The sequence below is a fragment of the Branchiostoma belcheri genome, unplaced genomic scaffold, assembly GCF_001625305.1.
Source record: "Branchiostoma belcheri isolate BF01 breed outbred unplaced genomic scaffold, Haploidv18h27 scaffold87, whole genome shotgun sequence".
Lineage (NCBI taxonomy): Eukaryota > Metazoa > Chordata > Leptocardii > Amphioxiformes > Branchiostomatidae > Branchiostoma > Branchiostoma belcheri.
In genome coordinates, this window is record NW_017804542.1 from 441,537 (window position 1) to 454,640 (window position 13,104).

The 13,104-nt window shown below is 41.3% G+C and overlaps 2 protein-coding genes across 2 annotated transcripts in view; both read left to right on the forward strand.

The window, feature by feature from the left end:
• LOC109487225 (CUB and sushi domain-containing protein 2-like) overlaps positions 1 to 2,486 on the forward strand; it is a 9,568-nt gene extending 7,082 nt beyond the window's left edge. The window contains exons 7-8 of the mRNA XM_019791211.1: positions 1,187 to 1,540; positions 2,020 to 2,486. Coding sequence (XP_019646770.1) covers positions 1,187 to 1,540; positions 2,020 to 2,186 — 521 coding nt within the window. The 3' untranslated portion in view covers positions 2,187 to 2,486. The remainder of the gene's footprint in view (positions 1 to 1,186; positions 1,541 to 2,019) is intronic.
• A 1,673-nt stretch (positions 2,487 to 4,159) lies between these two features.
• On the forward strand, positions 4,160 to 9,714 carry LOC109487226 (tyrosine-protein kinase ABL1-like). The gene is made up of 10 exons (XM_019791212.1): positions 4,160 to 4,310; positions 4,499 to 4,669; positions 4,877 to 5,047; positions 5,522 to 5,683; positions 6,000 to 6,206; positions 6,435 to 6,616; positions 7,059 to 7,142; positions 7,615 to 7,832; positions 8,148 to 8,282; positions 8,712 to 9,714. The coding sequence occupies exons 1-10, from the start codon at positions 4,160 to 4,162 to the stop codon at positions 9,301 to 9,303; spliced, it is 2,073 nt and encodes a 690-aa protein (XP_019646771.1). The 3' UTR covers positions 9,304 to 9,714.
• Positions 9,715 to 13,104: the final 3,390 nt, after the last annotated feature.

The window sequence follows — 13,104 nt, forward strand, 5'->3', positions numbered from 1 at the left end:
GGATTTAGTGGCTAAGTTTTATTTCTATTTTATAGCAGCTTTTATGTAAAATTTCCATGGTATAAAGTATAATATTATCTTTTTATTGCTTTTTACCTGTTTATTGCCTTTGTAGTTTATATTGTCAAGTTGAAATATATTCCTAGACATAGTATATACAATAAGCTTTCATATGATATGTAACAAGTATATATACCATCGATCACATAGGTACAGGAAGGAATGTATTATGTTGTATACATTAGTTGGTTCAGCACCAAGGACAATATCCATCATTAACTTACCTGTAATGATACCTGAGTGCTGTATTTTTACTTGTATGTAGTTCTAATAGTGTCAGGACATGTCAGGATCTGTTAAGTCAAGGCCCAAGTCATTCTGTGGTTGCTTATTGTTGATTGTATGGAAACAAGGTGGAAATTGTGCATTTTATTGCCTCTTTACCTGTCTATGACCCTTGTAGTCTATGTTATCAAGTTGATATACATTTCTAGTTATAGTATCTACTATATGCTTTCATATGATATATAACAAGTCTATGTACCATCTTTTTTAAGGGTACAGAAAGAAGTGAAATATGTTGTAATGAATCAGTGTCTTAGCTGAATAGTCAGTTCAGCACCTAGGACAATATCTGATCATAAACTTACCTGTAGTGACACCTGAGTGCTGTATTTTACGTGTATGTGATTCTCATAGTGTCAGGACATGTCAGGAATGTTATAGGTTTCATACTTATACTTTTTATATAGTTTAGGCATTGTAATACAAAAAAAACTATGAAAACAGCTATTTTATTGCATTATTGCCCTTGTAATTCATTACTATTGATGTCAGGCTACATTTGAAATATTTTTCTGTAAAGTACACATTCTTAGCTTTCCAATGATATCTGGCATGATATGGTAAGTTGAGGGGAAAATGACAAAAAGACAGTAATACAAAGGTAGTACCCCCTATTTCAAAAGGGTCTGGAAACCCTGGCACAGAGGGGATGTATTGGTGAGAAACACTGGCAGCTAAAGGGTTAATAAAAAAAGGGTCCGACCAAAAGCTTTCAATTTGCTGTATTATGTATGTCTTTGCAAGAATAAACCAGTCATATATAGAACCTTTGTGCAACATTCCGTTTACGCTTACAATCACGGCTACATAGAGTCTGCATTTCTATCCTTATTCGTTTCAGATGACGTCCCAGCTGGCGTGGTAGTTCCACAATCGGTAGGGAGCGCTACAAACTGTACGAGGGTCCGTCTGCACGGCAATGCCGACTACCAACCCTCCCTCATGACGACCTACACCAGAACAGGCCAGACCAGTGGCGGCAGACCTGTCTACGTTAGTGACACAGACAGCCGAGACTTTCTCCACTTCGTCGAAAGCGATGAGGTATGGTGGGTGGGTCCCACGATCGGACAAACCCGCGGCTTCGCTTCTGTCCATAACTGCGCCATAACACCTGACCAGATCAGGTCACCGTGGATACTGTTGGACGGGAATCAGTGGCAAGTCGTCTGGTCGGTTACTGCCAGCTGTATCGGTAAGTATCGTGTATCATACATTCGCCATTAAGGTTATCTTTTCGGTAGCGATTGTGTGTGTGTACACGTGTGTGTGTGTGTGTGTGTGTGTGTGTGTGTGTGTGTGTGTGTGTGTGTGTGTGTGTGTGTGTGTGTGTGTGTGCGCGCGCGTCGTGTGTGTGTGTGTGTGTGTGTGCGTGTGTGTGCGCGTGTGTGTGTGTGTGTGTTCGTCCGCCTGTGTAAACAATAACTACAGAAGGCTTACATGGATTGCCTTGATACTTGGTAGGTTGGTTATGAGTAAATGGCTTTTCGGTTCTGATATCTCTTGATCTGGACATGCTAGGGTCACGAATCGTCTTCTGGAAAAAATTCGTTCAAGCTCGGTCCTCTTAGCAGCCTTTTCTAGAACTACAAGGAAGAACTGGTTTTCTCTCATAGTAATTGTACCATTTCCTACCTAGAGATACTATATATCTTGTGTTATCTTTACAATTAGCCTGCCCAGAGTTACCGCTTCCACCCAACGGCAACAGGACAGGAGGTCATCTTTACGGAGACACAGTCACCTTTTCCTGTAACGAAGGCTACGAACTGGGGTGGTATTCTGTGATCTTTCAAGGGCCTTTGACACCCTGGATCATAAGATACTACTGCGGACGTTAGAATACTTTGGTGTTAATGACATGGCTTGCAGCTGGTTTAAGTCCTACTTGACGAGGCTGCAGCAACACACATGCCTTAATTCAATTCTATCCCCGCAATTTATGTCACATGTGGTGTTCCACAGGGATCCATACTGGGCCCTCTGCTCTTCATCATGTATATCAATGATCTGTCAAACTGCATCCAGCCCTGTAAAGTTGCAATGTATGCTGACGACACCATAATATACTTCTCTGCCCGCAGTCTTCATTCAATCGAACATACTATCCAAAGTGACATAGTCAGAGTCTCACAGTGGTTTTTCGCAAACAAACTTCAGGTTTGAGTAATCAGGAAGTTGAAGCCGTTCCTAAATAGACAAGCATTGCAAGCCAGATACACTAGCTTATTTTTACCAAACATAAACTACTGTAGTACAGTATGGGACCAGGGGGAAGGGTCACATCACATGGACAGACTTGGCTGTGATCGCTACACCGCTACTTCACTCATACTTATTACACACTTGGATGGCTACCAGACCAGTGACCGAAGTACTACCGCAAAAACAAAGCCACACTCGTCTATAAAGCTCTCAATGGTATGTCCCCACCCTATCTCACTGCACTATTCACGCAGTTATCTGAGGTACATACACACAATACCCGCCTTAGGGCTCAAGGAGGACTACAGTTTCCAAACGTTCAACTGGAATACAGAAAGCGAGCTTTCTCGTACTCTGGCGTGATTCTTTGGAACAACTTACCATCTCATCTGAAATCGGCTAGTACTTTTACGCTTCAAAAAATATACAAACAAGACTGCCTGCCAATTGCACATTGACATGCAAATTAACAGAGCAGACCATATCCGAAGGTAAACATTATGCATTTGCTTTGCAAATGTTACTTTTCTAGTGTTAATATATTATTGTGTTTGGGAATTGCCCCCCAGGGTGCATTGAAAACCGCCCTCCAGGGCGATATGTTCTCTGGTTAAATAAACAATAAACAAAATTTACTGTCGCCAAATAAACAAAATTTACTGCTTTCGATTGGGTACGTGCGTATTCATCCGTGCGTCTGTAAACGCCACAATAACTTGAGAAGGCTTAGATATTTGGCCCCATGGTTTTCGGTTTTGATATGATCTGGATATGGCAGGTAACGACGATTGGATGGTAGCTTATTGCTCTGGAAAAAGCGTCGAGAGCTTGGTCCCCCTAGCAACTTTTTCTGGGACTGCAGGTGCGTTTATTGAAAAGAACCGGTTGACAGATCATTTTCTCGCACATGTATCATTTGTGAGTATCCTTTCCTAACTAGAAGTACTTAGGATCTTATGTTGTCTTTTACGAACAGCCTGCCCAAAGTTACCTGTTCCAACCAACGGCAACAGGACAGGAGGTCATTTTCATGGAGATACAGTCACCTTTTCGTGTAACGAAGGCTACGAACTGATCGGTTCTGAGAACAGAACTTGCCAGTCCAACCAGAGATGGTCCGGTGCACAGCCCATTTGCACCAGTAGGTGGCAGCTTTAACATTATTGTATTGTAATTGTGTATTGGAATTGATAATCAAAAAGCAGTTACTCAAGCAAATGAATATGATTTTGGAAACGGTCAGACGTCAGACAAGGATGATATCTTGAAAAGGGAACAAAATTTCTCCTCTGGTCTCTTAGAGTCACTGAAGAAGGTATACCTGAAACGTCTGACCGTTTCCAAAATCATCGCATTACCTGGATGTCTAACCTTCATCGACAAATTGATAAATCAATTTCCAATATACAGTACAATACGTGGTAACTATGTCCTGCTCCTGATTTGTATATTGCAAAGATGATGACAAAAATATCTGCAAGTACCCTGTCATGGAAATCAATTTACACGTTCTAGTAGCAATTTGTTGCTATCATCATTGTCCAATGAAAAAAGTTAATTGCCCTGACGTCGTTTTAACTGTGTTACAGGAAAACTCTGCCAACAACTGATGGTACCTTCTAACGGCAACATCAGCGGCGGTAGTTCTTATGGGGACGTCGTTGCGTATTACTGTGACGCTGGATACGAGATCAGCGGCGATGAAGAACGAACTTGCCAGTCGGACCAGACCTGGAGCGGCACTCAGCCAACATGCGCCCGTGGGTAGTTTCTTTTGTTTCCCATGATTATGTTTCGTTAAGTTTTATATTTTCCCAATTAAAGTAGTTCAGTCATTTCTGTTTGGTTTGGTGTGCTTGGTTGATGTCTTTGTGGCCTCTGCAGCATAGTGACTACAAGTAGCCTTTTTCTTAACTAAAACTACCTAGCATCCTACGCCATCTCTTAGGAAAACCCTGCCCAGAGTTACCGCATCCAACCAACGGCAACAGGACAGAAGGTCATCTTTACGGAGACACAGTCACCTTTTTTTGTAACGAAGGCTACGAACTGATCGGTTCTGAAAACAGAGCTTGCCAGACCAACCAGAGCTGGTCCGGTGTACAGCCCATTTGCACCAGTAGGTGGCAGCTTTTAATATTGTGATATTGTAATGGGAATGGGATTGATAATTAGTTTGGAATATACAGTACGATACATTTCAACTACGTCTTGCTTCTTTAGATATCGCAATGTTGGAGACAAACATATTTAAAATCTACTTGCTATTATCATTGTCCAATAAAAAAAAGTTAATTGCCCTGACGCCGTTTTAACTGTGTTACAGGAAAACTCTGCCAACAACTGATGGCACCTTCTAATGGCAACATCTACGGCGGTAGTTCTTATGGGGACGTCGTTACGTATTACTGTGACGCTGGATACGAGATCAGCGGCGATGAAAAACGAACTTGCCAGTCGGACCAGACCTGGAGCGGCATTCAGCCAACATGCGTCCGTGGGTGGTCTACTTGAAGTTTATTTTCCATGAAACTATCGTCTAGTTTTCAGATTTTTCCAAAGTGAAGTTCTAATATTTCTTGACAGAGTTTTACAACGTATTTAAATGGTATCTTGGAGCCTTCCTAACATAGAAATAACGCGTATTTTTCCTGTCACCTAAAGCACTAATGTACAAATCACATGTCACGTACACAAATTCCTTTTAACCCTCCGACACAATTAAGGCTTGAAGGTCAATTAGTGGCGGGACCTCTCCCTATACATTTTAAGCTAGGCTCTCAATCGCTGACTCTGACTGAGTTTGTATTCAGAGAAGCCACTTGGCAAATCTCACTGGGTCAGAAGCAGGCCAGAGTGACTAGTCAAAAGCTCTAGCCGAACATTTTCTTTGTGTTGGAACAAAATGTTTATACAATGTTTATCAATATACACATTTATGTAATCCCAGTATCTTATTCATCTGAAACAGCGGGACTGTCCACCTTACACGTGGTGATGATTGCCGTGGTGCCATCTGTGGTACTACTTGTACTGGGAGTAGTAGCGGGAATTCTGGGATACCGGCGCGGCAGAAAGAGACAAAGCGACGACTTTGAATTAGAAGAGTTTGACTTTCATCCAGATATTCTAGGTATATGATGTCATGACATACTTGCAGTTTTGCCATTCTATTACTCGGTACCAATGCACAAAAACTATTGAGTAAATAGTCATGCTACATGTATGTATTACAAACAGGAAACACGTATAAATCAATTAATTAGAAGTTGCGTTGCTAAAAGCTTAACTGACTTCACCTATTCTGTAAGTATTTCATTGATACAAATGCAATGTTTTGTATTCAACAAGACAGAAAAAGTGGGTATATTGATGATGAATACTATTGTATTACACCAATAGCCTTATTGAAGCCAGTCATGATGTTGTTTCACTGCTTTTGTTCCCAGATAAAAAATTAACAAATTTGGACAAACCACAACCCCCGCCTGTGCCGGCTCGGCCACAGTTCCTGGAGTACGAGGTAAACCCGGATGATCTGCGACTGAATGAAGAGATCGGCAGAGGGGCCTTCGGTATCGCCTTCCTCGCGACTTTAAAGAGAGCTGTTGATGGTCTTCTCACGGAACAAACAGTGGTGGCCAAAACTGTCCGTGGTAAGTCAACGTCACTGGTTATTACGACACTCTATCTTCACCAACGCCAGGAGCTTCGTTGATTTATTTTGCCACACGTCTTTAATGACTGAAAGCATGGCACACAGCACTTAAGCAGAGAAAGTTAGCCTTTGGTATGATCTGGCCCAAATGCAAAACAAGCACTCTACCCCCTGAGCAATTGTATCGGTGAAGCTTCAACAATGAAAGGTTTTGTTAAATTTGCAGAGAACGCGAGAGAAGAGGAGATACAGAATTTTATACAAGAGGTCGACACCACCATCACCCTGAGGGGCCACATCAACCTGCTCGGTCTGGTGGGCTGTTGCACAATGTCCCACCCTCCGTACCTGGTGACGGAGTACATGCCGTATGGAGACCTCAAGAACTTCCTACTCAAGTGCAGGAAGGTACATGTATACGTAACTTTAATGTAGATATCTTCAAATGTGTTCTTATTCTGCCAGTAATGGTTAAACTATCAAAAAGCTGCTGCCTCTATTTTGTTTGATGAATAAGCATAATGATGTGTAACTGAAGTTTAAAGAAACTACTTGTTAATCTATATGCCAAATTTGTTGTTATCAGCCACCCATTTTCAACATTACAACGTGTGTGTATGGCTCGATAGATCTAGAAGCTGATGGCTTATTTTACTTAATGTATTTCATTGTTTTGCTTGCTGTGCAACCCTTAAGCATGGATTTGCGATTTCGCAGTTTAAAAATACCAAAAGCTGGCATCTGAAAATTAAATGTCTCTTTTTTGGTGCGTGTGGTATGTCAGCCATTATAATACTTTATGATGAAGCCAACTTATGTTCATGCTGACTCTTTTCATGTAAATCTACAGTTGAATGAGAGGCTCCAAGACAGCATGTATGACTTCGACGACATGAAGATCTACCAGGTAGCACGGCAGATAGCAAACGGAATGGTAAGCAGACAGTCCACACACAATATTATCACTGAGAACACCCGGAAAAATATACTGTATTCATAAGACACAGCCTTGTAAACAGAATGAGCTTATACCATACGCCTAAATGCTCTGAATTCTATCATGAATTGCAAAAGCACATTCTCATCCCATACTACACACTTTATAGGCAAGATTAGTCTCATTGTTTGTTAGCAATAGATGCCAATTACCTTAACCTTGTACAATTGTTGTGCGATGGCGTTTAGATGTTTTCTGAGGAAGACCAGCGTGACTGGTCGAAAGCTCTAGTTGAGATAATTTCTTTGTTTTGCAATTGGATCAAGTTTTAACTTTAAACATGAAAGTATCATAGACGAACTTCCATTTTTATTTGTTTGTTGACCACGTTCATACATGTACATCCATTTCACACATGACGTTTGCACTTTTTGAATTGTATGTTTTCTGCCTTTCTCTCTCGAATCAGACTTACATTTCCCAGGCTGGTTACGTGCACGGTGATCTGGCCGCCCGGAACGTGCTGGTAGGAGAGGACCTGGTGGTGAAGATCGCAGACTTCGGCCTGACAACAGACATCTACGAGCGAGGCTACCAGCGGCAGGACGCGGAGCAGAAGATCCCGGTGAGGTGGATGGCGCCGGAAAGGCTAATGCGAGAGGGCCGGTACACCAGCAAGAGTGACGTGTGAGTAGTTATTGCTTTGGTTTTGTCCTAGATTTAGGGTCGTATACTAACTATAGTCTGGAAAAAACAAACTTGAAAGCATGAGCAAGCTGGTGTCTAATCTGAGGTTGTCTATGTAGTTAGTCTCCCCCGGCTTCTTTGGCCTTTTGTAGGCTCCCAAAGGACAAGCTTGGATGCTTCAATATGAGGATGTCTGATGCAGTGTGCTGCTAGCTTCATTTTGCGTGTTTTGATTCTCTCTGTAATTACAGGCAAATCATGATATGGTACGTCTTTTTTGCATAATTGATAATCAAATCTAATTCTCACGCCCAGTTGGTCCTTCGGTGTGGTGCTGTACGAGATCGCTACGCTCGGGAACGTGCCCTATCCGGGTCGGGAACGCACGCTCCTGGAGGAACTCCGCACAGGGTACCGCGAACCACGCCCGCCTGGCCTCAAACAAGAACTGTACGTGAAGGAGAATATTGTTGTTTTTTTTTATTTAATTCACATTTGTTTCTGGAATAATTCATAAATCATGGTGGTTTATAACGGCCCTCTCCACATGAAAGAGAAGATCAATAACAGTGGTCATAATGAGTTTACAAATTTAAAATAAACCAAAAACCATTTCAAAGACAAATGTTGAAACGTGTACAAATACTACAAGTTAGATAAAGTTTAGTAGTGTACTAAGAGACGATAGACATGTAAAATGGTGATGACAACAACCCTGTGCCTTTGGTCTACTCCATTTACAAAATTAGCCTGGTTACCAAACCTATTATAGCTCCCGAGTCCTACATCTCGGGAGTTATAATAGGTTTGGTAACCAGGCTACAAAATTATAACATTGTCAATCACCGATGACTTACACATATATATAATAACCAATAGGTACGACACGATGCTGCGGTGCTGGCAATGGGATGAAGATGATCGCCCGGAGTTTGAGGAGCTTTACGATGAGCTGGACGCTGAGGTAGAAGTGATGGCCGAGGATTACTTCAAACCCGGTTCCGGCTCCCCAGTGGGGGGTCAGAATCAGGCAGCAGAAGCTTTTGAAACCTCGTACGACGTCCCAAAGTCGGGCCGGATGGGGATGCAACTCCGCGTCACTGCAGACGTCTACAACAGCGAAGATCGTGATGAAGTCGACTCGCTCGCGTCCTCCAATGCAGAAGCCAGTTCCACTCCAATAGAGAAGGATGTGGACACTGGCAATGATACTCATACAGCAGTTGACAAGTGCAAGGCCACGCAGCAAGACACCCTCTCGGAAATTGAAGACCAAGACCAACTACAAGTGGAATCCTCCATCCCACCGGGTGCAGTAAGTATGAATGCCAATGACAGTTCCACCGACTCCGAGCTGCCAGAGCCAGCGAATGTGCAGAAAAATGAAACCCCGGCTACAATTGAGGACAACACCGAAGATGCTGAAGAAGAAATGCCTCCAACAACAGAAGAAACTGTGCATTATTACTAATGGCTTATTTTTACAGAAGTCAGTTCTATCTACAGGATGTATTACTGTTTTTGTGAAGGCATTTATGAACATGGAAATGGATCATTTATATTGCCAACATACTTTAAATGTTGAATATTTTTATTAGGTTATGTACAGCTTACTGCATATATTTTCCTTGTGCATAATTTCTTTGTAAAAGAAACATTGTTTCCGCATAATAAACAGAGTTGCAGTAGTTTGTTACGAGAGACAATGTGAAGTTAACATTATGAATTTGCTTTGGAATTGTTACCTTTCAAGTCACCATTTAACATATATAATGTACTATCCTAGGAACTGCAGTGCTATATGTATCAAATAGGTGTCGCGTTTGCATTGACGCTGCTACCTAGCAACGTGATTGGTTAGTCTCATTTTAAGAACCCATAGAAACAGAGGAAGGGGAGTAGAAGTTATCATTGGTAATAGGTAGGATTGTGATGTACGTATTGTAATGTAATGGCTATACTTATTCTCACGATAACCTTTGTTAAAATTTAGTTAAGCCATCGTATTGTTGCTTTTGATGACGTGTGTCATACTTATTGTCACGATAACCTCTGTTAAAATTGCGACGTACAGTAAGGTAAACATTATGCATTTACATGTACTTGGAAATGTGCCTTTCAAATCACCATTTAACATATATAATGTATTACCCTAGGAACTGCTGTGCTACATGTATCGAATAGGTGTCGCTTTTGCATTGACGCTACTACTTCATTGATTGCTCACATCTTAAGAACCCATAGAGGCAGAAGAAGGGGTGTAGAAGTTATCATGTTTAATGGATAGGATTGTGATGTACGTTAGGTTAGTACGTATTGTGATGTACGTATCTTAATATTAAGGCTATCGGAGCATCTCCCATGGCCGTTTCTTACAAGTAGTTTACACCACTGGTAGCTAAGGCTTGTTGGTTCGGTCGTTGACCTTGCCAAGGTCAGACGTACCTTAACAAACATGAAAGTGAGAACTAACATAGATGTTGGTTACGAAATGGCTGCTTAGAGTTAAACCGTCGTATTTTTGCCTTTGATGATGTGTGTCATGCTTAATTTCACGAAAACTTGTTGAAATTGCGACGTACGAATGTAAACATTATGCATTTACATGTACTTTGGAAATGATACCTTTCAAGTCACCATTTAACATATATAATGTATTATCCTAGGGGCTGCAGTGCTATATGTATCAAATAGGTGTCGCTTTTGCATTGACGCTGATACTTAGCAACGTGATTGTTTAGTCTCATCTTAAGAACCCATAGAAACAGAGGAAGGGGAGTAGAAGTTATCATTGGTAATAGATAGGATTGTGATGTACGTATTGTAATATAATGGCTATCAGTTACTTAGAGTTAAACCATCGTATTGTTGCTTTTGATGATGTGTGTCGTACTTATTGTCACGGTAACCTTTGTTAAAATTGCGACGTACAGTAACGTAAACATTATGCATTTACATGTACTCTGGAAATGTGCCTTTCAAGTCATCATTTAACATATATAATGTATTATCCTAGGAACTGCAGTGCTATATGTATCAAATAGGTGTCGCTTTTGCATTGACGCTGATACCTAGCAACGTGATTGGTTAGTCTCATCTTAAGAACCCATAGAAACAGAGGAAGGGGAGTAGAAGTTATCATTGGTAATAGATAGGATTGTGATGTACGTATTGTAATATAATGGCTATACTTATTCTCACGATAACCTTTGTTAAAATTGTGACGTACAGTAACGTAAACATTATGCATTTACATGTACTTGGAAATGATACATTTCAAGTCACCATTTAACATATATAATGTATTATCCTAGGGGCTGCAGTGCTATATGTATCAAATAGGTGTCGCTTTTGCATTGACGCTACTACTTCATTGATTGCTCAAATCCCCATAGAGACAGAAGAAGGGGAGTAGAAGTTATCATTGTTAATGGATAGGATTGTGATGTACGTTAGGTTAGTACGTATTGTGATGTACGTATTCTAATATAAAGGCTATCGAAGCATCCCTCATGGCCGTTTCTTACAAGTAGTTTACACCACTGGTAGCTAAGGCTTGTTGGTTCGGTCGTTGACCTTACCAAGGTCAGACGTACCTTAACAAACATGAAGGTGAGAAACGACATAGATGTTGGTTACGAAATGGTTACTTAGAGTTAAACCATCGTATTGTTGCTTTTGATGATGTGTGCCATACTTATTTTCACGATAACTTGTTAAAATTGCAACGTTACAGCTCGCTACAGTGTTTAATTAACAGAATAGATGTTACCTTGCTCTCTTCAAAAGCTAGCGCCACGACCTTCATGTTATGACCTCTGGGCGTGACCTTATGTGACCCGATGCTCATTAATGACGTAATTAAATCTCGTGTCTTCTGACCAGGCTATTGTGAGGAGAAGCTTTTTCCTAGCGTCCGTAGCAGGCTTATACAACTGGGGGTTTGGTGGTCTTCGGCTGTTTTCTGATTAGCCCAGTTCTAAACAAACGGGGATAATTCAACCAGGCCGGTTATGTTGTCTATATGCAATCAGAAAATAGCACATAAAAGCTCCCAAAGACCCTGAAGACCCCCAAACTCCCAGTTTTTGGCGTGCTATGGAGGCTACTTTCGCCACGGTTGACTTGACGCGTGACACTAAACTAGGTTGTCAGAACTGACGTTAGGACATTCCTCTGGAATAATGTGACTCTTAGGTGAGCTACTGGGGCTTAAAACACGATTAGATCCGTTTACACCTGTATAGAAGCACCTTTGTTTGTTTTAAGTTATCCTAGTGTAGTTCAGAACATGGCAAAGACCGAACTAATGATGGTTGACAGACAATAATACCGGATGCCCCGAGGATAGTTGAACGTGTAACGGCTCGAGAGTTCGGTTAATCTAAAGACTAGGCGTCAATTCATATTATACTTGATGTGGATGGTCTTTGATCATAGGTTACCACACCTTTACAGTTTTGACAACGCTTTTTACATGTAAATTTACGCTGAACAATAAATTTGCTGTGGTAGAGATCGCTTAATTGCCAGGACCTTTTTCTTGTGTTATTATTTATTATCAAAAGAGCAAAAAAATTTCTTAAGAGATGCATAGAAGGGCAGGATACATGACTTGGAGCCATACCCCTTTCTTGGCTGCCTTAATGTTCTTACGTTGACTTCTGTGTTAAAGAATGGCTCGATGCCTGTAAATGTAATGTATACACCACACTAACAACTTGGAGAAGCTTTCTGGCGGAATAGGCTCTAATATACATCGCCAGTGCAGGCATCCAATTCTGTCACTTTAACGGAGTAACAGTTTAGTCTTTTGGCCAAGAGTTCAGCATCAGGTGAATTCAAGCCAACATCTTAAATTAAAAGAAACGATCCGTGCTACCGAAAACAGCGGGAAACTAGAAACAAACCAGCTAACGTTTAACTTGTGACCGTCAGCATTGCCAACTGTTGTGTAAGGAAGGGTGATCTGTAAGAACATGCGTGGCTACTGGCTTCTTTTGTGTCTGTATGTGTGTGTGTTTGGGTGAGTGTGTGTATGTGTGTGTGTTTCTATGTGTGTCTGTGTTTGTGTGTGCGTGAGTGAGTGTGTGTATGTTTGAGTGAGTGTGTGTGTGTGTGTGTGTGTGTGAGAGAGAGAGAGAGAGAGAGTGTGTGTGTGTGTGTGTGTGTCTGTGTGTGAGTGATTGTGTGTGAGTGAGTGCCTAAGAGTATGTTACCATTAAAAGAATTACGTAAGACTCCCAATTACAGGTAACCATGAAAGACCGAT

Bases quoted from the DNA above. Each gene is read 5' to 3' on its own strand.
- LOC109487226 (XM_019791212.1), top strand. From the start codon at position 4,160: ATGGTACCTTCTAACGGCAACATCAGCGGCGGTAGTTCTTATGGGGAC. The intron at 4,311-4,498 runs GTGGGTAGTTTC...GCCATCTCTTAG, and splicing joins CACTCAGCCAACATGCGCCC to GAAAACCCTGCCCAGAGTTA. The intron at 5,684-5,999 runs GTATATGATGTC...TTTTGTTCCCAG, and splicing joins CTTTCATCCAGATATTCTAG to ATAAAAAATTAACAAATTTG.